At 36.9% G+C, this 26,958-nt stretch overlaps 1 protein-coding gene across 2 annotated transcripts; it reads right to left on the bottom strand.

Annotated features, from left to right (window-relative positions):
- Nucleotides 1-424: 424 nt before the first annotated feature.
- ANLN (anillin, actin binding protein) lies at nucleotides 425-26,953 on the bottom strand. 2 transcript variants are annotated; one of them, XM_090142294.1, is made up of 25 exons: nucleotides 26,836-26,953; nucleotides 22,054-22,207; nucleotides 21,433-21,717; nucleotides 20,712-21,058; nucleotides 19,784-20,006; nucleotides 18,818-19,011; nucleotides 18,574-18,681; nucleotides 17,971-18,091; nucleotides 17,159-17,275; nucleotides 16,388-16,614; nucleotides 15,665-15,816; nucleotides 15,229-15,376; nucleotides 14,574-14,709; nucleotides 13,990-14,172; nucleotides 11,951-12,077; nucleotides 11,258-11,306; nucleotides 11,122-11,178; nucleotides 9,752-9,790; nucleotides 9,382-9,403; nucleotides 8,312-8,424; nucleotides 6,679-6,732; nucleotides 4,679-4,765; nucleotides 3,097-3,204; nucleotides 1,034-1,206; nucleotides 425-641 (listed from the first exon to the last, which is right to left on the bottom strand). In XM_090142294.1, exons 1-25 carry the CDS (start codon nucleotides 26,851-26,853, stop codon nucleotides 518-520), a joined length of 3,366 nt encoding a protein of 1,121 aa, XP_089998420.1. In that variant the 5' UTR covers nucleotides 26,854-26,953; the 3' UTR covers nucleotides 425-517. The 2 variants fall into 2 exon arrangements, with proteins under 2 accessions (XP_089998420.1, XP_031446318.2); XM_031590458.2 differs by lacking the exon at nucleotides 6,679-6,732.
- Nucleotides 26,954-26,958: the final 5 nt, after the last annotated feature.

Raw genomic sequence — 26,958 nt, 5'->3', positions numbered from 1 at the left:
AGAAACGCCTATATTGCATGCTTTAGAATAAAATTTAACTTCTATGCCTGATCATTATGAAAAAACCCTCCAACGTCAAAGTTCCTGCTTCAGCACCTTTCTTCTCAGAGAACTCTGAACTACTCATTCAGGGAGCTGAGTTAGCTAGTAAGCTTGTGTTTTCACTAGCTCCCCCCCGGCCCTGAGCCCTGAAGTGCGATTTCCTGCAATAATTTAGTTTTTCAAGAAGAGAAAGTACTTGGCTAAAAACACATCCAAAAAGTTATATAAATATTTAGCACATTTAGAAACAGCTAATTGCTTCCTACTATACTCAAAAGCTATGAAATGAGTTTTAAAATCCTTAAAGTGAGACAAAAATACTGCATAACAGCCCTATATAAAGGTATGTACTCTCTCAAATTTAAAGCTTAGGTGATCCAGATGACTTTCCACAGATTTTTATTTAATTTTTTTTTCCTTTTTAGTTCACATGGCCTTCTGCATAGGTATTTTCTTCATGTTCTCCTTCCTGTGGTTAAAGCTTTCCAATTGGTTTGTAGCAAGCATCAGGTTGCCACATACGAAGATCAACAAGAACTTGATTTAGCTTTTGCATCCAGAGGTTACGTTCTTCCTTAGTGTCAGCAGATAGCCAATTCCTAAAAAGCAAAGAACTCAATGAATTAGATATCTTCCCCCCTCTTCTACATAGATTCAGAAAAAGGTCAAGCTTATCTACAGAATCCCAAATAGCAAAGGAAAAAATGAAATAAAGTGATCCAGAATTCTGTTAAGTTCCACTAAACCACCTGGCATTTCTACTTTTAAGAACAGAGAGAACTCAGAATTTCCAAAAGATTGAAGCATGATAATAAGACAACACAGGACTAAAAGTGAACAAAATTTAAGTGTGATCCCCAAAGTCTAAACATTTAAATGAGTGCTGCATTGGCATGCCAAAATAGTAAAGCTATATTAAAACCATGACACGAGGCAAGACAATCCCTCCCTTTTCATAAAATACATGAGGTTCCTGATTTTATCCACTTACTTTGTAACACAGAGCGTGTCTCTGCATTGGCTGACAAGAGTCTCTTTATCATCTTCCCTCTGAGGACGGACAGTTATTAGTTCAAAAGTGTTGGGACGGGCACAGAACTCCCTGTTGACAGCTTCAATCTGACGATTAGTGCAGTTAGCCAAGTTTATCCGGCCCAAAGGATGCTGAAAGTCAAGTTCACTCATCAGCGAAGAATACTGCTATAATTAATAATTCTGATCATGTTTTAACAATTTTTATTTTTGAAATGAGATCTCTCCCTCAATAAATAGAAGTAATCTACTTTCCACATTGAAAAGAGCCATAGGTGAGGAAAAACAGACAGTTTTTCAGACAGAAAGGGAATACACCCTTCCATATACAATACAGTTAACAAATCTATCCCTCAAAGGCTTAGCCTTTAGAAAGATATATTCACACGTTTTCAAGAGAAGCTTTGCTTTGAAACTCTCATTCAAGGGAGCTTCATAATAAAATCTAACCTGATTGAGCAAACGCTATCAAAGCCTACAGAAAGCAAGAACTTCAGGGATGCTTGCATCATTCCTGTCAGTCTGTAAGCATATGGATTCATCTGTAAACATGCAACTAATGCACTTAGCTGCAGAGACTAGCTGCTTTAGCTCCCTCTGTAGTTAATGGCTAGCCACTTTTAAAGAGCATTTTAATTGTCAAGGTGGTTATCCCTTTTCACTGAACATGGCTAGTTCATGTAATTTAGGTTACAGGAAAAAGGATAGCTCCATTTCAACTAAAATTAAGAAAGAATATATCCATCAGAATGTGTATTCCCAACACACAAAGCTTATTTAAAATAAAATATCATTTAAAGCAATAATTGCCCAATACTGATATTTCTGAGCTATGTCTACCACACGTGATAGAACAGACATAAAACATTTACAGCAATGGTAGAATCTCTCTTTAGACAGTAGTCAGGTATATTCTTTTATATACCTGTATCATTCTTTTAGTATATCTCTGTCACTCTAAGAAAGATAAATCTAGAACATTTTCAAGAACAAAACAGTCTGGAAGGCAAACCAAAGCAGCTTTGGTGGACTAAAGGAGAATAAGAATTTTTTTTCTTGATCATATCAATTTTCAGTTTGTTTTTTTTTTTTAATGTTATTACTACATTATAGTAAACAGATTATTTTCCACTCTCCTGGCAAGGAAACAGAGTACACTGATATATTTTGGCAAATATCAGCATTTGTCTTCCTTTGTTAGCTGGAAAGAAACTAAATTCGGGCATCTTGATTGGCATAGAAGATCCATAAGAACCAGAGTTTGTCACAGTTTGGGGGGAAGAAGTGCTGTGCCAACAATCAAGCAAGTATTTAATGGTAAATTGCTTAAGTGAGTCAGAAAAACCCTCTTGAAAGCAGTTCTTACAGTAACTGGAAACGTTTTAGTGCATGTCACAGGAAGGGCTAAGGAGACACAAGGTTCACCTTAGTGACAGATGAACCTCTCTGATTTGGCTCATTAGCCAGACAATAACACAGGTTTATGTAAGAGCCACTTAAAAGCACCAATTTCAGTTATAAAAGAGAGATCCAAGAAAGCAGCAACTGCAAACAACATAGTCCATAATTACAGCCATGCTTACACAGTATAGAAAGATTGTCCAATCTCACTTTTCACTATATTGAGTGTTAAAGTCAATGTTTAGTCTAAAATTTAGGGCAATTGGATACAGCCTGCTTATTAACCTGTACAAACTTGGTCAATTTCAATTAAATAGCCTCTGCATTACTCATTTGACAAATACAGTAGGAAGTTTTAAGGCTAAAAGGGTAATTGAATACAGATTTTCTACTAGTTTTCCCCTTCCCCAACAGATAAAACAGTCAGTTTCTACTTTTGCCCTGGTTTATGTCACATTTATGAAGACAAGCCTTCTCCATCCCCAGAGGAAGCTTTAGAAGTTTGAATCTCATGCTCTGCATGTAGTTACCTGAAACCTAAAGTATCATTTATTAAAAAAGATCAGCAAATAGCATAAAGTATTACAGAACATCAGTCTTGAGCTTTATGGCCAGTACTACCTTCCGTTTTTCATCATCTGGGTATGTCCAGTAAGATATACAGTTTCCAGAAAGCACACACCAGCGCCTGTGCCATGCTCCAAATCCACTAACGTCTTCAAACATAGTCTTGTAAAAAAGAAAAAAGTGTTAACGTTATACTTTCAGTTTGGTCTGTACTCAACTATTTTTTCCCTACAGAATGGTTCTGCTAATAAAACCCTTCACTGCAGTACACTTAAGTAGGAGAAAATACCTACTGGGAGGGACTTCTAATATGTACTTATTTTCCAGATAAAGTGGAAAATCAGTTTAAAGCTATAACTCTCAAGCCTTTTGATCAAAATGCACCTATCACTGCTATTACAAATGATTAGATTTTTAATATTGACAATGTTAAGCATTCCCATTATTTTCAGATAATGGAGGGTAACATATAAAAGACACTTTCTCAGTGGTTCACAGACTATGTACTAGTATAGCACAAGCTATTGTGGTTATGTATTTAAGTTACCTTGATTTAAAGTCAGGATCACAAAGTTTATATCTGGCTATTCCCCAGGCTACACTCAGGAGTCCACAGTTTAAAAGAAACGAGAAAATAATCTTAAAATAAACTACCAACAAAAATATTTATGGGACACAGGATTATGCTTGTTTCAAGGCTCATTTTCTTAGTATTACAATGGAAAGCTTACTGTCTCCCTTCTCTCCCTGATTCTTCATGAACTTGTACAAAACATTTTCTTCCAATTAACTTTCGTATGTTGTTTTCTACTTTTTGTAATTTAGATAATACATTTTTTAATAAGGCAGGGAGTTTCCAAACCTTCACTTTGGAAAAAAAAATACATGCACTGCTCTCCAGGTTTTCCGTGTAACAGAAGTAAACAAATATGTTTGAAAAGCAGCATACAAAACATGGGATATCAAACACTACAAGCACGTGAAACGTTTGCATCTAATCAAAGCTGAACAGACTTCATTAAGAGAGACCGAATTGCTTGAAAAAAAATTATGAAAACACTAGAATAAAAACAGTTTGATGGCTTGCTGAAGTATTTTCATAACATATTTACTGCCATCTGCTGGATACAATCTCAACAACTCCATCTGTTAGACCAAGTGTATTTTCCAAAGCCCGGCTTGAGAGAGAGAACTGCTTAAGGTGTCTCTAAAAAGTAGCTTAAGTAAAAGCCTGTGCATACAGTGAAGTAAGCATCTTTTGCTAGAGATAATCTGTTCGTACCAGAGCAAAATAAAATCCAAGATGTCTCCTAAGAGCTTCTGGCAGTGAAATAAGAATCTCATGTCACATACAAACAATGGCAAAGGAAGTTGAATTGAAGTTTGGAATAACAAGCAAACTGTTAATAAGAAAAATGTATACAAGCTAAAATGTTAACAAAAGGGAACAGAAGGAAAGACAGCTTTCATTGAGGCTGGTTCAGAAGACAAAAGAAAGGTTTGGGGGTTTGACTCAGGAAGAACAAATATAGTCAGCTTTGTTAAGTTTTATTATCAGGTAAGTTAAAATAGCAAAGCGAGTATATTTAGTAAGACCTGTTGTTTCCAAGGAAGGAATTTGAAGTGAATACTTTACCAAGAATCCTTTTTCCTCCACAGAAGAGTCCACTTGGCATTTTAACTTTAGATATATATGACCTTCCAAAGGAGACAAAACAGGAACCTGCAAAAGGGTAAAACAATTAGTCATCTAATTTTGACACTCTCCAACATCTGCTCTAGAACTCAAGCAAGCCACCTGCACAAGCATGTTAGCATTGTCTTGTTCTTAGGACCTCCAGCCAGAAAAAAGTGGTCAGCCTCAAGTAAGACAGCAATAATCACTGATTGTTTCAAGATCATTGAGAAGGTTTGAGAGACTTTTTGCTTATTAGCAAAAACTCAGGATGTAACACAAGCATGCTTCTATCTAGAAGCAACAGGCAACCCAAGCACTGTTATAAACAACACATGGCAGCAGTCCACATCCTGCAAGCTTCTGCCTCGGTTTGACATTAAGCTGCTTAGAAAACATCAAAGTGAGCTCAAAAAGGATTGGTGCTTAGATGCTATAAGCACTGTTGGTAGATATTGATGTAATTGTGACTACGCAGATAAATATTTGTGCAAAAAAGCCTAGAAGGGGAAAAGTAATGAAAGCAGTTTTTCCTGATTCCTTCAAGGTGCTGAAGGCCTGTGCTAAGTCACCTTTAAGTTCCAAACCCTACCTTCAGCAACTAAGGAAAGTAGAAGGAAAGTAGATTAACTACTGCACAAGAGGCCGGCTGAGGGTAGCTCAGTTTCCAAGAAGCTTGAGGAAGAACATGCAATAAAAATTAACTTTGGACTTCCCCCAGCCCCTCCATGCATAGCATTGCAATAGCAGTGAGTGCTCCTGTCACTACTATTAAAAAAAAAATCACAGCCGTTTTTCCTACAGGCAAAAAGAGAAGTTACTAACTAAAATAAAAGAATTCGCAGGGCACTCCACATCAGAACAAAAAATACTGTAATACTATTTTGTGTCAGACAGAAGCACTTTGGAGATTTTGAGAAACGTATTTGTAAAGAGTTGTGTGACAATAAAGCAAAAAGGTTGTATAGCAAACCAAACTTTTCAGTTATGCAGAGTATGCAATACTATTAGTAAACTTAAAAAGGTCTCAGAACATCCTCCTATTCATATAATAAGAGAATGTTATATTCTAGTCAGCAATATATCCATTTCAGAACAAAGTGGAGAAGGAATGGGGGGGAAGCAATCTGTTGAATAAACAGCTAAAGGAAGAGTCCCTGACTAGGCTAGCTTGCCTTCTGGTGTGGTCATTCAGGTATCTGCCATAAAAAGAAGCTGGTTTGCTGTAACTGAAGATTATCTGTAATGAATTTCATGATAACCCTCAAGTCATTAAATTTATCACGTCCTTAATTTTGAGAAAAGAAAAACATTCTTTTTTTCTGAGATGCAAGGAGAGTTAACTACATAATGCTACTTTCAGAGATAAAGACCAATTATTTAAGTACATTGTTTGATGTAATTCCTAGAAACCTAAAAAAATTTGTGTACAAGTAGGAACTTCACTTTTTGAGTACTTCCACAACTTTTGTCCTCTTTAAAAAAGATATAGTTCGAAGAAAATTAGAACTGCTCACAATGACAGTTAGCTGAATTAAGCCAATATTTAGGTTGCTAGTGTCTTTTTCCTTGGCCCCTCATCAGCAGAGTAGCTGATCTTACATTGTATGCAGTTCATCAAGAATTTGGCTTACATTTCCTGACTAGCAGTCTTTAAGAGGCATCAGTTTGATTCAAAGCCTCCCTCTAGTGATCTAGAAAGATAAGACACACTAGTGAAGGAAAGCCCTAAATGTTTTAAATAAATGAATTCTCACAGCATCCTCAGCACTGTACAATACAAGGAGTAGAATTCTGGTTTTAAAGGCTCCTAGCATCTTGTTAGCATCTTGTAAGCTTTTTTTTTTTTCCCCCTAAGAAGAATTTTTAAAACATGCATAAGATCAGAGGGCAGACATATAAGCAACATGCACTAGGAAGCCAGATTCCTATTTAGTGATAAACTGAGCAATTATAGCAACCTTGTCCCGGAACATATAGCCCAACAGTTCTCTTTCCTCCCCTTCCAAATTCATCTATGAAAAAAAGAAATATGCTCAGCATTGTGAGAATTTAAAAAAAAAAAAAGAAACCTTAAGAAATAAAAGAGGGTGTGGGGAACAGTTATACAGGAATTGATTTTTGTTCTTTCTAGTATTAGAAATGCATATAAAATGACAGGAGTGAGAATCGAAACCCGCTGAGTTAGTCAATTTCATATTAGAAATATATGGAGTAAGTTCATAAACAGATGTTTAGTACAGTCAAAGGCCAAGGTAAAAATGAAAGTCTGCAGAGATCGTAATTTCACAAAAGCTCTCCAACGAAAAGGGGGCTTCTTATTCACAGCTGTCGAAGTTAGGCACCTGGAAACTAAGCCACGTTTTCCCTAGAAGTCTGTGTGAACATTGTTCCATCCTAAAGATGAATCTAAAAAGGTTCAAATCCAGATTGTCAAATATAAATTAAAAGCTGTTTCCCCTAATTTTCAGAACAAGGGGTTTCCAATGACTAAACCACGTGCAAAGTAAGACTTAAACATAGCTCTTGCTAAGAAGAATATTTATGCTGAAGACTCAAAGTCAGTACTTTTATATAGCAGCAGTGCCATTCAACTGCAAGTTCTCAGACGGTTTCAGAAAAGGAATCTGGATCTATACATAGAAGATAAACCTTCTGAAAATCAAATTGAGATTGTTCTGATATTTTGTTTTTAAGCCGTGCACAAACCACTACCCTTATAGTCTCATCTCATCAGAAGCTCTTGTTGCAACACTTCTTTCATCACAATATGTTAGTTAGAATTCTAAGAGAAAACTTCTTTTGATACTGCTGTTTGGACAGATAAAATTGCAATTCAATATCAGCATAAACCACAGTAGCTTGTGAATTAACTTAAGCTAGTTTTAGGACAGCTGCTGGCATTAACCTAAAACTATTTTAATGTTTAAGACGTTACAAGGTTACAGTTTCTAATGAATGCAAGAATGTAGTTTTTCTAACTTGCAATGGCAAGAGCCAGTGAAGTTATGTGGACAAAGGACTAACAATATAAAACTTGGTAATAGCTCTTGCAAAAAATATTGCTTGTTTTTTAAAAAGCTAGTTGGGCTGTGAAAGGAAACCCATACTCTTATCTGAATTCATACTGAGGTTTTAAAGTCATTAAAATGAACTTTAAATACTTCATCATTACAACACAGTACCTTATTTATCTATTCAGTAATAAGCTATTGATTAACATAAGACAGTAAAAGCAACAAACAGCATGAAGTCTATGTACACAAAGATGTCAACTGTATACATCAGTTTTGTCAGAGACAGCAATCAGTAACCAAATGCTGACATTAGCTTTGCATAACCACACTACACACTGATCTTACAGAGAAGAAAACACCTATCATGAGAGCATACCTTTCTTTCTGATGCATCTTAAATTGATGTTTCAGTCATTTGAAGCTAGTATCAGTAAAACCACTTGCGTTCATACATACACGTGTATATGATTTTTTGCCTAGATTTTCTAGAACTGCAATTTTACCCAGGAAGAGTAAACTCATTCTTTTTTTTTTTAGTGGTATGTGATTATCTTACAAAGACAGTAATCTCCATTACCTTGTCCAATGCAAATTTGGCATGTCCTACAGAAGACAACGATAGCTTGTGGGATCCAACAAGGATGAAATTAGTAGTGCGTACAGCAGTAGGGCCACCTGGACTGGCCATGGCTGTGGAGAAAAGTTCAAGTCAAGCTGTAACATTACACACAACCAAGTTGCTCTAAGGTGTAAGCAGGCTCTATCTGTAATACTGTGCAAGTGCTCTACTCGATATTCCAGGAGCTCTCTTTGCAGCATAGCCAAGGCATACATTCAGACAGAATCTTTGTACACTCCATTCCTTCTCCTCAGGATCCTTTCTTTTGGTAAAAGGCTTTGAAATGTTCACAGAGGATAAGATAAATTATCTTAAGAGGCCTCAGGAGAAAAAAGAGCAGTCTGGGGCATACTGCAAAGCACATATATGACCTGCAATAGGAACTTGAGGAGAAGTTAGAGATGTGAAATGATAACACTGCAGTTTTCAGAACTTGACCATTTCTCTGCACGGTATCAACAGAAACAAGCCGTGTAGCTCAGGCACAGGAATCAGACTAGATGTAGCAGTTTTGTAGACATTTCAGAGCTTGCTCATGAGCTTATTATTGCTTCAGTTTGTACTAAGGCTATTTCGAATACCTCATGCAAGGTAGACAAGCGTATAATGAATTTCAGTGATATCAGAGAAAATAAGATGCTGCTATCCTTCTTGCCAAGTGTCAAAACAAATATATTGTTGAAACACTACAGAGAAGCAAAATTTCATAATCTGATCATACATTTAACAATTTCCAAGTTCATTCTATATTATTCTAATATCAAAACAATTTAAGTCTCAAAATTTGAGTTCATCTTTGTAGAAGGAATTTTAACTTCAGGCATTAGACACAAGACACAAAATAATTTTGATTCTGCAAAGAGAGCTTCCACCAATCATAAATCAGATGTAGCAACAGTAGCTCACAAATTGACACTTTCTCTTTATTACATGCAGTTATTATATTGCAAATATTATTTATTGATAAACTGCTTTTGATAGTAATGCTGCTTATTCATCTTGGTATAAGATGCTTAGATTTTGCTTACCTGGAGTAAGAAGGGTGCTTTTCTAGAAAGAGAAAAACAAAAGCTTAGTGAGAAAATAGTTGGAGAATTTCTACAGAAGACTAAGCTAGGTTACAGAGAAACTAGTTTTGAAGTTTTCACATACTTAAAAACAACTAGAAAATGAATCCAAATAAGCATGTACTAACTATATTTTCAGCTTTATTTATTTTTGAGCTGATACCAATTTCTTCAGCTTTCTTGAGCTGATGCTGAAGATTTTGGTAGAAATTTGCACTGTTATAGTTTCAAGTAAGGGACATAAAAGCCTGATACAGATACAAGCTCACGTGGAAATACAGCCTTTGTAAGCTATACACAGAGCTTATTACAGTATTATATTCATGCTTACAGAGGTAATAGATGTCAGTAATCTCTTTGGAGTGATAACCTGCAAGAGAACACAAGAAAATGAATGCATTTGGATTTCAAGCTACTGTAACTATTCATTACATTGCCATGAAAATTATATTTGAAGACTTAGCATTTAAATTAATTTTAAATAGATGCTAGCTCTTGTTATAAGTACTTGTTTATTGAACCCAGACTCAATGCAACAGCTTGGAACGCATAGCATGCACTTGAAAAAGCAATCTTAATAGACATTTTTCCTTCCTGTAATAAGTAAATGCAACTTGTTAACAATAGATGATAACAGCACAAGAAAAGAGCCAGTGTCCAGCCTCTTGTAACCTATATTTTCATGTGAAAGTATCAAAGTTTAAAAAAAAATAGTTTATTAGAAATTAGAATTATATATGTATCTGTTCTTGAACCTGAAAGATGAAAGCAGGTACAAGATGCCATTAGCTCTGTGTTAGCAATAGTGCCACAAAAACATTTAGTATTAAATGAAGGTTCCTGTAAAATACTGCACAAGAAAGCAAAATCCTGGACTTCTTAACTAGCCTTATTAGCGGATAACACGAGAGTATGTTTTCACTATGCAAAATGAAAATAAAGATTTTTTAAAAAAAAATCTTCTCTCTGGTGTGGGATTTTAGAACGTATCCCATTACCTTTGAAAGACGCTCAAGTTTATTCACATTATTTTTTCCGGACTGACAGATATCTTTAAAAGAAGGAAATAGGACCTAAAACAGGCAATAAATGCACACCCAACTGCTGGAATGGTAAGTGAAAAACACCTCTACAAAGCCACTGGCTTGTTGAGGGCTAACAAAGCCTTAATAACTTACAAACACCTGAAATGTGTATGTTATTCATGCTTAAACGTTTACTTCCAAGAGATTAAAGCAACATTTGCTTTAAAAATATGCAACTATTGCTTTTACTTAATATTAGAAAGAAAAAAGCATTATAGATGATCAATAGAGCTTCAGGACCAACAGAATTGCAGGGTAGGGCATACTGACTTGTGGACTTCATGTAAATTGGAGAATAAGAGCACTAGATCACTACCAGAGGCAACCATATAGTAAATATATATTTATTTCCATTCTGCGTTTTGCAAAACAATTAAGAATCCTTCTTCACTTTGTCCTCCAATATATTTTAGACCCTAAGTGCTGCAAGCCCAAACCACTAATACCTGCAGGACTGCATAACTCATCTGTTACTGCAGACCTTCTTAGAAAGAACAAGAGGAATAAAAGCAAGCAACAGATTGTTTAAAACTATTATTCAGTTCTTCCTGAAAACTACGGTCTTCTTAGTGTACCCTCTTGAAACATAACACAATGAATTTTGTGTTCCATTTACCTTAGATTTATTTGCTTTTTTCTTTTTATCAGTGCTTGGAGCTTCTTTTCTCTGCACCTATAAGGCAAAAAGGTATTAAGAAAGTACAACACATCATTCTCCCTTACACATCCTCTTGACATGGACCAATACATACCAAACTGTAGACTTCTATATTTATTTCAAAGTCATTTGATACATCATGCCTAAAAGGGATGAAAGAGAAAAACATTTTAAGTCATAAACTGCAGAAAAGATGTTTCTTTGGTTTTTTTGCTATTGTTACTCATTACTACTTACCACCTCCTCCTCCTCTTGATCCCCCAAATTCATCAAGAATAGCTAAGATCTACTCAAAAGAATCTTAGCCATGGTGCTTACTAATAGCTAGTATTTCTTATTAGTATACTTTAGGTTGTCCCTGGAGGTCTGAACTCCTTTCATTTCTACAGCAGCACTCCCCAGTGCAAGCAAGCAGTGTTGCTATTCCAAAGATCTCAGTATGTTACTACTCAAAGTTGCTTTCTAGAACTCCATGAAAGAAAGTATAGAGAAGGTAGGGGGTAGGTAGAATACATCTACCATTTCTCAGGGCATATTCTTCAGTATGCTGCTGGCAAAAGTTTCTAGAATACAGACTGCTTTTGCTGTAATTAGCCTGAAGTGAAAACTACAGTTGTGTTGGACTTGAAAAACTGAGTTAACTTAAAAAAGATGACAACATAATAAGATGATCTCACTCAATTTGTTTGGAGAATAAGGCAAATATGAAGATTTTCAGTGACATTTTTATACATGCTCCACCAAAGACAGAATAAGTTCCAAAATAATATTTTGTACTTATACTTACATAGTAAATGTTGTAGTAAAAGTAAGAGCATCTCCATTCAGGGAACTGGCAGTACTTGCTAAGGGAGTTGCAACCATGTTTTCTGCTCCAGATCTCAGTATTATCACATAGTAGTAGTTTGCTGCTTCTGTAAATACATTTCAGATGAACAACTCTTGAATAAAGAAAATGCATAAGTATCTAAAAGTCCTCCAGTATTGCATTACTATTAAGTGTGCCTGTTTCACCTAATTTAAACACTTTGTTAGTCAAGATTTGCTCACAAACTTAATCTGAATGCAGATTGTTTTTTCCTATGGTATCCATTGGTAGAATCATCTCCACAGAAATCACAAGTGCATTAGCATCTGGAACTCTTCAGGCCAGACCTATACTACCTAGTGCATGAGACAAAGGAGGATGAACTTGCAATCAGACTCAGCGATTAATCTTAGTTCCCTATCCTCTAGGCCTACCAGCTTAGCAATACATCAGCTTTTGCTATTGCCCATCTTTTTTTTTTCCCCTCCCATCCTATGAATGAATTGATACCGAGGCAACTTATTTCCCTGACTTCTCATGTAACAGTGAGAAAAAGAAAGACCACCACCACCACAAGAGCACATTTCAATAGCATCAGATATTTGAAGGTTTAGGAGTATCTGCAGCAAGTTGATAAACAGTAAGACAAAAGTAATGCATAATATTATATCACGTTAAAAACAAAAGTTTAGTTGCTCTGCAGTAGAGGACAAGTCTCAGCCTTCAGAATAACTGGCCGAGAGTCCATTGATTTGTAGCCTTTTTATTTCTGAAGAAAGCATCAAATAAGTGATTTATAGAGTTTGTTCTGGTACAAATGCTGCACTTCCAGAACAGTATTTTCTTTTACAAGTTTTCAGAATCATAGAATCGCTCAGGTTGGAAAAGACCTTAAAGATCACTGAGTCCAGACACAACCTTAACCATACTATCCTAACAGAAATTACTGAAAAAAACTAAGTAATTTTGTATTAAACAAGCTTATAAAATGAGCAATTTGTTTACATGGATCTCTCTCATACAACCACAACATGTCAAGAGACTAAATTATGTCAGGTGTTTCCATTTATGTTCTTGGCTATATAAACATTTTATGTCCTTCCTAATATACACTTGAAGATATTAAAACTTAACTTACATTTTGCAATACAGTTAAAAAAGGAAACAAGGCTACATATGCATTCATTAATAGTAATTTTGGAACAGATACTAAACAAGAACTGTTCAGTAACTTTTGCTCTTACATTTTAGTGAGGTACAAAGGAAGAACCTGTCAGAATTATCCAGCTAAATGAGATTTTGTAACAATATTTAAAAATAACACTGGTTACTGTGGGCTTGCAGATTCTTGTAAACAATCATTTGAGAAAGAAACTTACTATGTTCCTGGCTGCCTCTAGACCTACAAAGAGATATTTCAAGATACTGTTCTAGAGCAAAAGAAACTACTTGACATTAATGCTTTAATGATTTAAATATGACAGCTTAATAGATGCCTGGTGTTTTTATACATAGAACTACAGAATTGCTGAGGTTGAAAAAGACCTTCAAGATCATCAAGTCCAACCGCAACCTAACCATACTACCTGAACTCTAACAACCCTGACTAACAAACTGTTTTTAGGATTGAGGTGCTGATAGGATTGAGAAAAAAAGAGGAAGTGATGCCCTTACCATTTTAGAATGCCACAAAAGTCAGAATTTACATGGTGATTTTTAGTAGTGGACTTGCATCCATGAAAGAAGTCCAAGACAGGAAAAGATAGACCTGAGACAAAATTTTACTTCCTTCCCAATAAGTTACAGAGAACCATGGAAACAATTATTCTAAAGATTGGCCTGGGAAAGTCATACAAGTTTCTTGAACATCACAGGTTAAAAAAAGAATGCTGCTAAGAAAGACAAGGGAAACAGTAAAAGCCAACAAGGAAAGAACTAAACGACAGATGTATCTAGTGAGGGAAGGAGAACAGCAAAACACCAAAGAAAGGGGTATAACTTCTAGTTGCTACTTTTACCTGGTTTTTGAACTGTACCACAAACAAAGTCTGCTTTTAGAGGTAGACGCATTTCTGAAATAGAAACAGATCCCCTGGATGGAGTAAAGTCAGAAGACGTTGATGCAGCTTTATTTCTTTTAATGAGAGGTCCCTCAATCTTCAGTTTATTTAATTCTTCCAATAAAGCAGTTCTCTTCTCAGCTGTGTAGAGAAATTAATGAATTGTAGTTGCAATTAGGTAAAAATAATACTAAACATGAGCACTGAGATGCTGTGGTTTTTGTTTTGGGTTTGGTTGGTTCTGGTTTGTTTTAGTTTTGTTTTGCTTTTTTCTTTTGCCATAGGTATGTAAAATGCAATATAAGCATTAAGCAACTTCCAGAATAGTAAAAATATCTGGGACAAGAAAGGTACCAAAAAGTTCCCCTGCCTACTGGAGAAGGCAAAACAGAACAGATGTTATCTTCTCCTGTTCTCCAAAAGGAAGAACTGAAAATAGGTAGGTACAAAACAATGCTGTAAATTAATTGCAAGAGCATATCACAAAAATCTTCACAAAGTGTTCATGCTGTAAAGAATCAGACTAAAATCTAAAAACCTACTTGCAAGGAGAAGTAGTCTCTCTGCTTCTGCTTCCTCTTGTGACCCTTTTCCGTGTTCCTCATCAAAACAGCAGTTCAGAGCTTGGCTGGCTTGGTAAATCACTGTCTGCTGCATGTTGATCTCATTATTCAGCTCCTAGAGTAAGTTAGTTAGACAGATAGTAAGCTACAAAACATCTTGCAGTTCAATCTTATTTCTGCAAGAAAATACTCCAGCACAACTTTTTCTACCTCAAAGGGAATTTAAATGTGATACAGAGTGAATGACTACAGTGTTTGTATGCTCCACATCCAGTCTAGCCTTCCCTTTACCACTGGAAGCAGCAACTAACCAGAAATTCATCAGTATAGGTGATGAGGCAGCAACAAAGATCAGAATGCTGCTTGCTGAGATTGTGCTTGCAAATCTTGTCAAATTCAGTAGTGGAAATGAAATAATTCCCCGTATCCTATTCAAAACAACATCTTGTGTTCACCAGACAGTTGTAGCATGACCCAATCAGAAGGTGTGTCGGTACAACGTGACTTGAGCTATTACATACTGTTAAATGTTAGAATTGCAAAATCAGTTTATGTAGTATGTTAACATGTGGTCATCTGCAGGGTGAACTAGACATAGGATTAGGAAAACTATTTTTAAAAGTATATTAGATACCTGCATTTTCTTTTTGATATTGACTTGATCACATGGACCATTCTTTTTCATTTCCAGTTTGGAAGCAACATCTTCTTTGCGAACAATGACTTGCTTTATTGAAGGACGATCTGTTTCTTTAAATCTTTGAGATCTGTATGCATCAACACTTAAAACAGAAAACTGGGTTAGAAAGCAAAGCGTTTTCCATGCATATCAAGCTTTACTTATTTACACACACAAACTTCATTCATTAACGCTTTCCCAACTTGACATTAAAATAAAAGCACTCTTCAATACATTTTAAGTTTAGACAATATGAAGAACTACATAGAGGCAGACTTTGGTAAAGGCTGACAGTTCCAAAAAGAAAAAACTACTTTTGTAGTTTAAGAAAAAAGAAGAGCCATGCCACATTCTTAGTTTCTGCACTTAAGACAATCTTTGAGTTTATTACCTATATGGGAGGCTGCGATCTTCTGACAAAGAGCTCATACTGTCTCCAGATTCCGCCCTGGGAACTTTAGTCCTCTGGAACTTCTCAGACTTTTGACTTACATCACTGACACTGCTATCCTCACCAACTGACTTACTAGGAGAAACAAAGACCTGGCAAGAAGACGATGTTGGATGATGAGTGACATGGACAGATGTTTGAAATACATTTTCTCTTATATTTACTTGTTTTGAGATTACATATAAGCAGTAAATTCAGAGGGAGCTGAATATTATTTAGCAGACTGTTTACAAATATTTTCTAGAACACAGAATAAGCTATTTGTTTATTTTTAAAAACACCAACAGATCACTTAACTCCAGAATATTTCACCCTTAGTTTTCAAACCTGTACTGTTAAATAATTACTTAAGATTTTCACAGGTAACTGCTTCAATAAACACACATATACAACTACAAGCCCAGTGCAAGTAATATATCTATATATTAAAACTGGATTTTACAGGAACTCGTTTAAGGTAGCATCTGACACACAATGTTATTTCTAGGGGCAAAAACAAAAACTTCAGAAACTTTATGTTGTTAAGTTTTCATTAGCAAAATGTTATTCAACTTCAGTATGTGACCAGGTATCACAATACACTAAAATAGCACACTGTTCACAAGCAAATGGAACAACTTTCTACAGTAAAGTCATCCTTCACCATCTCCCAAGAGCTCTCACCTCTGGACCAACAGATTCCACTACAGGGGTTAACAGAGACATTGATGAAATATTTAGTGACTCTTCCTGCTCATCATCATCACTTTCACCCTCCAGGCTCATGCTCATTTCCTTCTTCAGCTTTTCTATGTCTGGACCATCCTCTTGAAGAATTTCAAAAATTTCATTTATCACTTTTGAGCTATTCATTTCATCACCAGCCTTCATTTCAACTTCACGTTCTTCATCTGAAAGGTGATGTTTTATAAATATTAGTAGCATCTAAATTAAATGTTTGTTTATATAACAAGACTGAAGAGTTGACAGACAAGCCATCCACTTCTGTTTCTCAAGTAATGTTAATTCAAAAGTGCTTATTGTAGTCAGGCACGTGAGAACCCTGAAGTATACTTCCATCCTTATTTCAATATACTTTTATCTCATGTTCTGCATAAGTGATACAGGGAGGTAATACAAAGAGATGTGTGTTAGACAAGTTACAACATTTCAGCTTATACAAGTCTGAAACTGCAGTCCTCCACAGAGCAGCCATTTCTCTGCTTTCCCAGTAAAGTTTACTATCAGCTTTAATATTTCTTGAAGACTTAACATGGAGAGAAGAATTATAAATAAAAGCTTCCTGATTTGTTTTATATAAACCCAATTACAAAGCAAACACGAGTGTCATCCGATACGCAGTGAATTCATTATTCAGTCTTGAAGGATATTAACACTGCTAGACAAGTGGGAACAGATAGCTAAGCAAATAAAATGCATCTCATCAATACAAACCATCTGGTTTCTCAGCAAGTTGTTCAAGTTTTGACACAGGCATCGCTTCTACAGGGCTCTTCGACTGAGTGACTGTCACAGAACTGGATTTATCAGTCTCTTCACATTTAGGAGCACCTAAGAATTTTATAACAAAAAATCAATGAAGATATGCTATACTTCCAATTTTATTTACTTCTTTCTTAGCATTGCGTTTCAGAAAACTGATAATATAGCTGACAATTTACAAAAACAGAGGAATGCAGCTACTTGAGAAAAAAGTGGAATTAAACAGAAAACATAGCATACAAGCCCAATCTAAGAGAAGCATACCCTGCATTTATAGAAGCACATTGGAGAGTCTGTTTGCCCGTAGAGTACGTAAGGAGCATTTAACAAAGTTCACTCTGCTTTCATAGAATTGAAGGCTCTTTCAATCCCTGAATATTAGATAGGATGTCACAGGTGTAACAAATCCTTTCACATCCCCTACTGTAAGAATTAATTCAAGGGAATACTGAAGAGGGAAGTGTTTGTGTAAATTTGGTAAACTCACATACAAATGAAATCTGTAGCTGATTGTTTTCACACGCTCACTCTAAAGTCAGCATAGATGAAAATACAAAAACATTGGTAAACCTACTGAGAAACAAAGGCAATCTGTCTTGCCAATACTTCAAGCAGCAGAGTATTATATGGGAAAATTCAGTCAAGTCAGCAACCAAATGAGTGTGTACATAGGTCCAGTTCTAAACAAGAGTACTACTAACTTCTTTGACCATTTATGAATGCTACAGTCCTGCATTAGCCACAAGCCAAAAACAAATTCTCACCTGAAGATTCTACACTGGGAGATTCTACTGGCCTGTCACCTGCTGGTGTGTCTTCTGCTGATCCATAAGTAGTAGTATCTGAACGAGGAGAACGTTTTGGACTACCCTGAGATGGACCATCCTGTTCAAACCAAATACAGGACATTCAGGTGGTAACATTCAAAGTGATTAAAAAAGGTTAGCTACCTATCCAATATGAAGGAGGAGGCTATTTATGCAAGAACGTCAGCTGAAGTTCCAAGTTGAAATAGTTGTAAGAAGAGTTTCTAGAAGTTGGAGGGTATTGGCAGGGAGAAAGAATATTCATACATAAGAAATAAGCATACTTATTTCTTAGATAATACTGTAGGAAGTAGCGCAATAACCATCATCAAAAACTAAATCAATCAGCTCAAGTCAGTATCATTTGTAACTGATTCTACAGAAAAAAATCCAATACTTCATTAATAATGATACAAGCTACTTGAGAAGCAGTCTTGTGTAGCCTAGGTATTTACAAACCTTAGATTCCCATCTTTTACCTACATTTGTGCCAAAATACCCATGTTTAGAACACGTTAAAACAATTCACACATCCTTTGATGCAAGCAGCTAACACATTACCATTTTAGCTTCTGGAAGTTTTCTCTTAGAACTTTCACTTCTCTCTGCACTCCACAGATTGCCCCTATCAAATCGGCCACGAATGCATGCAAGTTCTCGTTCACGTTCCTATGCAAATAAAGGGGAATGGGAGAAGAGTAAACAGTTTTAAGACATCAAGACATTGCAAACTTACCAGGGAGGGAAAGAACAGTAAGAATCTTCACCGAGCTTATAAGCAAGCTATGAATTTAGCAAGCCATACCTGCTTAAGCTGAAGTGCTAAAGTGGCAGTAGAGGAATTTTCATTTTGTTTGAGAAGCTTTTCCTGGATTGTCCTTGTATTTGGGGTGACGATGGGTGTTCTGTACCCCGCAGTATTCGTAGAAGGACTTCGTGCACCGTTCTCTTGACAGCGCTCTCCAAAACGTTCCAGGAAGGGCTTAATTCCCGATCCCCCTACAAGAGCAATTATTTTGCTTTAAAAGAAGCTCTCAAACAGAAAAATTACACTGTAGTTTTAGATCTCACTGATGGTTCTCAATGAAACAATTAAGATGCTTCCTTTACAACTTACTGTTACTCTTTATACAAACTTAACCTGAAGCGCAAACCACTGCTGTAACAGAACACTGAAGATATTAAAGCAGTAAATCAGAGCAAACAGATGCCCTCCTCTTTACAAAGAACCACACGTGACCCTGTTCATTATTCCAATTGGTTTGATTTTTAAACATTTCTCACTTGCATCTTTCATCTAAACAAGCATTCTAGTACCTAAGGGAGATACGCTGTTTGGAATCCACCTAATTGATCATTAAAAAGAAAGACACTACGCAGCTACATGGTCTTCAAAACTGGAAGCACTTCTTTTTGGTTTCTAACATTCAGGCTCTTTTTTTTCTTTTTTTAGATAATATCTATTGGATATATACCTTAGCCAACAATTTGAAAGACACTTTCAATAGCCTGCCATCAACTGATGTTAACAGCATACTTTTCAGACAGAACTACTAGATTGGTTTTGCTCTCAGGAGTTACTAAAAATACATTCAGAAAATACTCTTGCAAAATATGGAAGCCATACAACTTGCAATTACACAGACTTCTTCAACGAAGAGGTTAGAGCAAGAAATATGCATTATGCAACATGCTAACTAGCATATAGTTTTCAACATAGGTCACTTCAGTGACAGTTCTTTGAACTCACTAAAGCTGAAGAACAACTTACCTGGTGTTGTGGGTTTATCCTTAGGTTCAGGTTGCACATGTGTTCCTTTGACTGTCTCTTCTTTGGACTGAACCGACTGAGGCAAAGTTGATTGTACCGTCTGTGTGCGTTTCTCAGTCTTCTGAGGGCTGCAGGGATTCTCTGTTAGCTGTTGTGGTACTTTAGATTCCTTACAAGCAGGAACAGTACTGCTTGAGGACTGTGTTATAAAATTATTTGGATCCTTAAGGAGAAAAAAAAAAGAATAATGTTAAGCTGAGACTGTACAATGTTAGTCGTTCTCTCAAGAGGAAAAAAAAGAATGAAAACATTATGCAGAACATACTACAAAACAAATTGTACCAAAACAGAAAGAACTGACAACCACTGTTATGAGCTATTTACAGCATCTTGATTCAATGTTTCAAATTGTTTCAGTATTGGATTCAACATGTTTTCATCAGATACTTCAGGTAGCTTCCCACACTTCCCTAAACCAGATAGGGCACCAGATTAAGTGGCATAAATGGAACAGTAAGCATTTGGTACCAATAATTTCAGCATTCTGATTCCATTGTTATTCAGCATTAATATTCAGAGTTTCAATCAGCTGAGAAATCAGAGTAAAATCCAAAAGGGTTGTCACTTTAAGGAATCTCTTTTCAATAATCAAAAGATAGCAATCAATTACTTCGACTTCAACATTTACAAGACTTATATATACATTCAAGTATAGTCTCAAGGAATTCTAAACTATTTCAGATCTGCTGCTTAAAAAAAAGAACATGTGAGTTCTTATCAAACAAAAATAGTAAAGGAACCAAGATTACTCACATCTTTAAATCTTTAAATTTGTTACCAACATTCAGATTATTAAACTGGTATGAATTAATACTTCTCCCCCCAGTACTCAAATCAATCCTTAATCAGCAACTAATCAGACACTCACCGCTATCTTTGAGTTTGCTGGTTTATTAATAGAAGCCTCAACAAGCCTTTGAGAACAGGATGCAGCTTCCTGCTTTACACTGCTACTATTGATTCTAGCAGATGCTCCACTTGTAGTGGACAATTTGGATAAACAAGTAGTGCCAGGCTGTTCTTGTGCATTGTTTTGCTTTGCAGATGGATGACTTAGGTCATCTTCCCAGGAGCCAATTGTAGCTGCAAGGTTAGCTAAACGGCCCCTTCTCCCAATAGGGGTACCACTTGCCAGATCATTAGTTGCCCGCTTAGGTGGAGAAACAGACAGGTCCTTTGACTGGAGGGGAGACAGACGAGCACATTCAGAGGGATCTGGAAAAGAGAACAATCTCCTTAGTAAAAGATATTGAGATACATTTGAATTTCGCTCTATTGTGAGTTTATCAACAGTTAGATGCTCTGAAGGCATTGAGTCTGATCAAGTTAAATTAAAGGCAACACAATCTTGACCAAGTAGTTTACTAGGTTGACATCACTGTTGTGGTGAGCAAGGCTTCACACTAAAAGGCACACACAACACTCTGTTACAGTCAATCTACTCATTTTAGGCTACATCCAGTGCTGTCTACAAAACTTCTGTACAAAAACATTAGCATTGTCTCACAAAAAAACCCTGCCTGCTAGCATACCCTATCATCAATGCAAACACAGAAAAGCAGCAATACTATTCAGCAAGTAACACATACCCTCACTATCCCAGCAGCGTCGCTGTTCTGCCAGTTTCTGCATACGTGTTTTGACTGAAAGGGTTGCAGGAGTTTCTGACTTGGTGCTTGTTTTTCCTTTCTCAAGAGGTTGAGCCGGTGAAGCCTTGTTACACACAGTTCCATGCAATTCCGAGTTCATTGCAGGAGAACGGTGGCTTGGGGAACTTGAAGGAACAGGCTGTGTGTTCTCTATAGTGGAAGCTTGGGTCTCTATATTATTGGAGCAGCGTCTCTTTGATGGTGATGGTTTAGTACTAGGTTTCACTGTACAAGTCAGAGTAGTCAAACAAATTAGTATTCTAACAGTCTCAAACATCCTCAGTACAAAACTGCAGTGCAAAGTTATGATGTATGAATAACCTGCCCTTTTCTATTTCCACCAATTACAAGGCATTAAGTAATTATCTTTAACTAGCTTACTAATCATTAAGAGCATCTGCTCACAGATAAAGGTAAACACTAACTATACCCAGTCTTAGTGGACTGGGTAACTGCACCCACTGCTGTTTACTTTAGGATTAACACCGACAGGTTTTCACAAGCCATCAAAATAACAAGAAAAAAAAAGAATGGAACAAAACCATCATTTATGTAGGATACCTTCTTCATTAGGAAGAGATGCCTGGTTACCAGTCTCTAACAAAGGCTCTCTGACCCTCTTGGTCTGCGCTGCAAGTCTCGCTCCCATGGTCGGCCGCTCAGCCATTTTCTTCTGCAGGTTCTCCCTCCTGGCACGGGTTCGTTCAAGTAGTTTCTGAGTAGTTCATCAATCACATATCACAATACATTTCAGTGTGTTAACAGTAACAGTTCAAAATCAAAATACTTGAAGTTTTTCTGTAATAAGCTTGTTTCTGGTATTGTGCCTGTTGGTACATGTAGCAATGACTAATTATACTGAGACAAATATGTCTCTCAGATGTTGATAACTGACCTACTGTAATGCACTGCTATGGAAACATTTAAAGCTTGATTTTCTGTTTGGTTACCCCCTCCTACTCCTGAAAACAGGAAAACGTTTTCTACACCACCATCTATTTGATTTTTCTGTCTTCCCCCTTTCTCTCGCTGCAGTAACTCCTGAACTCCATACTTCTATTTGACCATTGCAATACACACATCTTCTCCTACTTTCAGGAAGTTAGATCAAAGATAGCTCACACTGCAGCAAATTCCAAGCTACCTTCTTGCTATCCGACTGGTTAGTTCATGTTTGCAGGGTATCTGAAGATCGTTTTGCCTACTGGACAGATAACAGGTTCCAGCATTTCTTTCAAAGGGGCATCGATTCCAGCCTTATCATCTAGACACAGACTGTCATGGAAATTGGTGAAACAGTGAAGTTTGAGACATCTACTTTTATATCAAAAACCAGATAAAGCTACCCAATAGATTACAAAGTTCCAGTCATTGGCTTCCTAAGGAAATCACACTAGAGAGACACGAGCAATGCCAAAAAATGAGGGAAATATATTGAGCCTGAAGTATTCAGAAACATTTGAAGGTAATATTTCTTCCCTGAATCACCACATGATAAACTTAAGTTAGCAAGTCTGACTAGTGGGTTCTTGACCTGTTGCTGAAGAACATATTTAAGATATCCAGTTGTCACTGATCTTTTATTTAAAAAAGTTAGTGATCCCAATGTGTCCATAAGAAAAATAACTCAACAAATTAAATCCGTGCTGTTAAAGTAGAAAAAAAGGAGCTACTGCAGCATCAAAACCAAAAGCAAACTTCTGTTCTGCAAGATTAAGTTGTGAGGAACTGATGTCTTAATTGTCCAAATACAGAGATAATTTATCACTATCTTGTACAGGGAAAAAAAAAAAAACACGTGAAGAGCTGCCAATTACCTTACTTTATTAAGTTCTTACATTCACTAAATTTGGGGAATTTGAATAGTGTAATCACACTGCACATGAAATAGCTGTTTCAGTGAATGTTTTACACAACTAGTGTGAGATTCTTTATAACATCCAAGTTTGAAATAACATTTTTTAATGCTGCATTCGTAAATCAAGACCACAGTTTATCCACATGTAAAGAACGCCTAATTCTTACTTTGATCAATATTTTAAGGCACTTTGAAACAAAAAAATTGTGCTATTGAACTAATGACCTCTAAAGGGAGGCATATAAACTGCACTTGTTTGGTAGCACATAAATTATTGTGAGAACTGTGCCAGCCATTATCTGTCCTGTCACATAGCAATTAAATACACATTGCACATTTTTAACTGTCTAAGGCTGAAGTCTCAAACAATGTTTCATTGTAGGGCAACACAGGACAAATGGAATGTCAGTCCCAACGATTCTCTGTCAAAGTATAAATGCCGCTTCTCTAACTTCCATGGAAGAGAAGTTAGAGGGAAAAATATGTTTAAAAAGGACACATGAAGTGCCTGGAATGCGTTCTCTATGAGTTGCATCCCAGTTGTTTCCACGGGCCAGTTTCCTTATTCCAATCCCCAAAAGGCAGAGCTATAAAGCATTCAAATAGTACACACATAAGTTAATACACACATTTTAAGTTGATCTGTATAACTGTTCTTTTGCAAATTCAAGTGCACTGTCTAAGACAGTATTCCTACAGTTCTATTCAAATGCAGTCACATTCCTTTCTGTTTTGTTAGTCCAGTAAGACCGAGCTTCAGTTGTTACAAATAGGATGTCATTTCACAGGAATGCACGCCTCTGTTGTTGAGCTCCAACTCCTACTGGCTTTTTCCATGCAACCGCCATAATTCAAACTGCTGTTACACACGATGAGTCAGCCAGCTACCAGAACTTGAGGCTTACTTTTAAGCTCATCATAGGTGTTCATTACTAATAGCACATTCTCCACACATTCCAGTAACAGCCAACATTTCAGAGTAGGACAGGCTTATTTCATTTTATCTAAGAATTTGAAAACAATTAAGTTGTACTTAAAGGATCATGGCTTGTGTGCAAGAGCACATTATCAAATCAGAAAACACCTTCCTACTTTAAATGTTGATGGACAGTCCTGCTTTAAAAGCAGCACGTGTCAAGTTACGTACAGAAGGTGTACTTAGCAACCTTAGAGAAGACACACAAGCTTATGAGTGATTACAAGAACTTGTTGCTGCTACCCTGCTTTAGAAGCAGAATACTGCAGAAGGAGCAAGTTTCTGTGACACTGAAAGAACAACTAACTTCAAATTTGATATATGCAAACCTTTCTATGAGCGACTGTCTCACTTATTTCTCTTTGGTCATCTGTCACACTGGGAAACAATACTGTGCTCTACAGTAAGTACTTCACAATATAAATAGCCTAGACTATTCCTAATGTTCTGTACCACCAAACACAGGCTTTTATGCAAGAAAGTGAATTACACAATTAACTTCTAACTAAGAGCCACAAGCATGCTCACTGGGATCCTAAAATAAGACTCCACCATCTCCTCAGTGGATCATATTAACAATTCGGCTGACACCCAACAGGTTATTAGATTTTGCTTGTAAAATTAATTTAAAAAAACATTATTTTAGAACTGTTTCATTTGAAAGCATTGAAAGCACTGAATCTTGCAGCAGCATCTATTTAAATTAATTGAGACGAAGAATTTTTATTCTAAAGGCAAGTGATCAGCAAACAGCTTTGGCCAGGTAACGCTTGAATTAATGCTGCTTTACCTAAGCAACATTTATAATGCCTCACCAGTTCCCTGCAAACAGAACAGTTATTTGGAAATATTACCTGAAAATAGCTAAACTAATAAAACTGATACTTAAAAGAAATAAAAGTTAGGACATAAATACTTCACAGCAGGTGATAATAAAGCTTCCCTATAAAAAGTCCTTTTTGAGAAAAGTTAAACTAAAATTCTGATGCACTAACAGTGGTCAGATTCTTATACAGCAGGGGAACATCCTCCACAGCATACGCATTCCTGGCAAAGCAATACCTCTCAGGCACTCTGCAACACCAGCAAATACTTGAATGAAGTTTACACTAAGGAGTGGCCCCTGAGTTGGTCACAGCATTTCAAAGTCAGTTAACTACACAAAGGGTGTGTTGAGATTGGAATATTTCCCAGCATGCAAAACCATTTTAAACTTGATCCAGTATTCTGGACTTGTGGTTTATTTAAGACTAGTCTCATCATGTCACCCACTACCAATTAAGGAAGGAGTTTTTAGATGTTTACACTTAGCAAGCCTTACATGGGAGTAGCATTAATCTGCCTTGACACATGCAGATCAGTATCTCACGTGTGATTTCTTAAAGTTGGACCTTGCAATCCTCCCCTGCTGCAGGCACCTGATTTATTTACAGGATGCCTATTTGAAATATAGATTATTCTTTCCTCCTTGATAAAGCAATGTACTTGTTAAAGATTTTTATTTCTTTTTATGATTAGGTTTGTGGGTGTGGGTTTTTTTAAAAATTAATTAATTCAGGCTTTGGTTAAACAGGGCATGCATTAAAAAGAGCATGGCCAGCAGGCCAAAGGAGGTGATCCTCTGTCTACTCTGCCTTGAAGAGGCCACATCTGGAATACTGTGTCCAGTTCTGGGCTGCCCAGCTCAAAAAAGACGGAAATCTCCTTGAAAGAGTCCAGCAGAGAGCAAAAGAGATTATAAAAGGCATGGAGCCACCTCACTTATGAGAAAAGGAAGAGAGACCTGAGCCTGTTCAGCTGAGAGAAGACTGAGAGGGGATCTAATCAGTGTTCATAAACATCTGAAGTACAAGAGGGAATTAGATGAAGCCAGACACTTCCCAGTGATGCACAGCGACAGGACAAGATGCAATGGCCAAGAAACGGGACACAGGAAGTTTTACACAAATATGCAGAACTTCTTTACAGTGTGTGTGACAGAGCACAGAAACAGGCTGCCCTGACAGGCCGTGGAGTCTCCTTCTTCAGAGATATTCAAGACCCATCTGGACACCTACCTGCGTGACCTGCTGTAAGAACCTGCTTTAGCAGGTTGAGGTTGGACTCCATGATCTCCAGAGGCCCCTTCCGACCTCTGCCTTTGTAAATCTGTGCATTCAGAAGCATTCACTTTTATTGAGGTATTTCTGAAAGCCATCACAAGGCAGCCCCGCGCCTTTATTCCTATCTCACATAAAAGCAGAGCACAGAGCAGCATCCTTAAGAAGCCTTCAACCCAGCCAATTCCATTTGTGCTTGCCCCATTAAAAAAAAAAAGAAAAAACCACACATGGAAAAGGGCCTCCCTTCCACCAGCTCCTGCGTGAATAACCCCTCTGTCCTCCATAGCAATAAGGCGGAACGGAACAGAGGGCCGCTCGCAGCCTGAGAGAAGCCGTAAAGCAGCCCGGCTCCCCGCGGACCCTCCCCGACTTTCGCCCCCGGCCCTAAGGACTAAAACTCTCCCCACCTCAGTGAACGGATCCATCACTGCTACTCCGGCCGCTCCCTCACGTCGCCCCGGGAATTGCAAAATCCTCCACCCCAACCGCTCCGGGGATTTGAATTTCAGCGCCGCCTCGAGTGCGCATGC

The sequence above is a fragment of the Phasianus colchicus genome, chromosome 6 (assembly GCF_987193195.1).
Source record: "Phasianus colchicus chromosome 6, bPhaCol1.hap1.1, whole genome shotgun sequence".
In the NCBI taxonomy this organism is placed as follows: Eukaryota; Metazoa; Chordata; class Aves; order Galliformes; family Phasianidae; genus Phasianus; species Phasianus colchicus.
The sequence above is the reverse complement of the archived record's forward strand: the minus strand, read 5'-3'. Positions and strand labels throughout refer to the sequence as shown.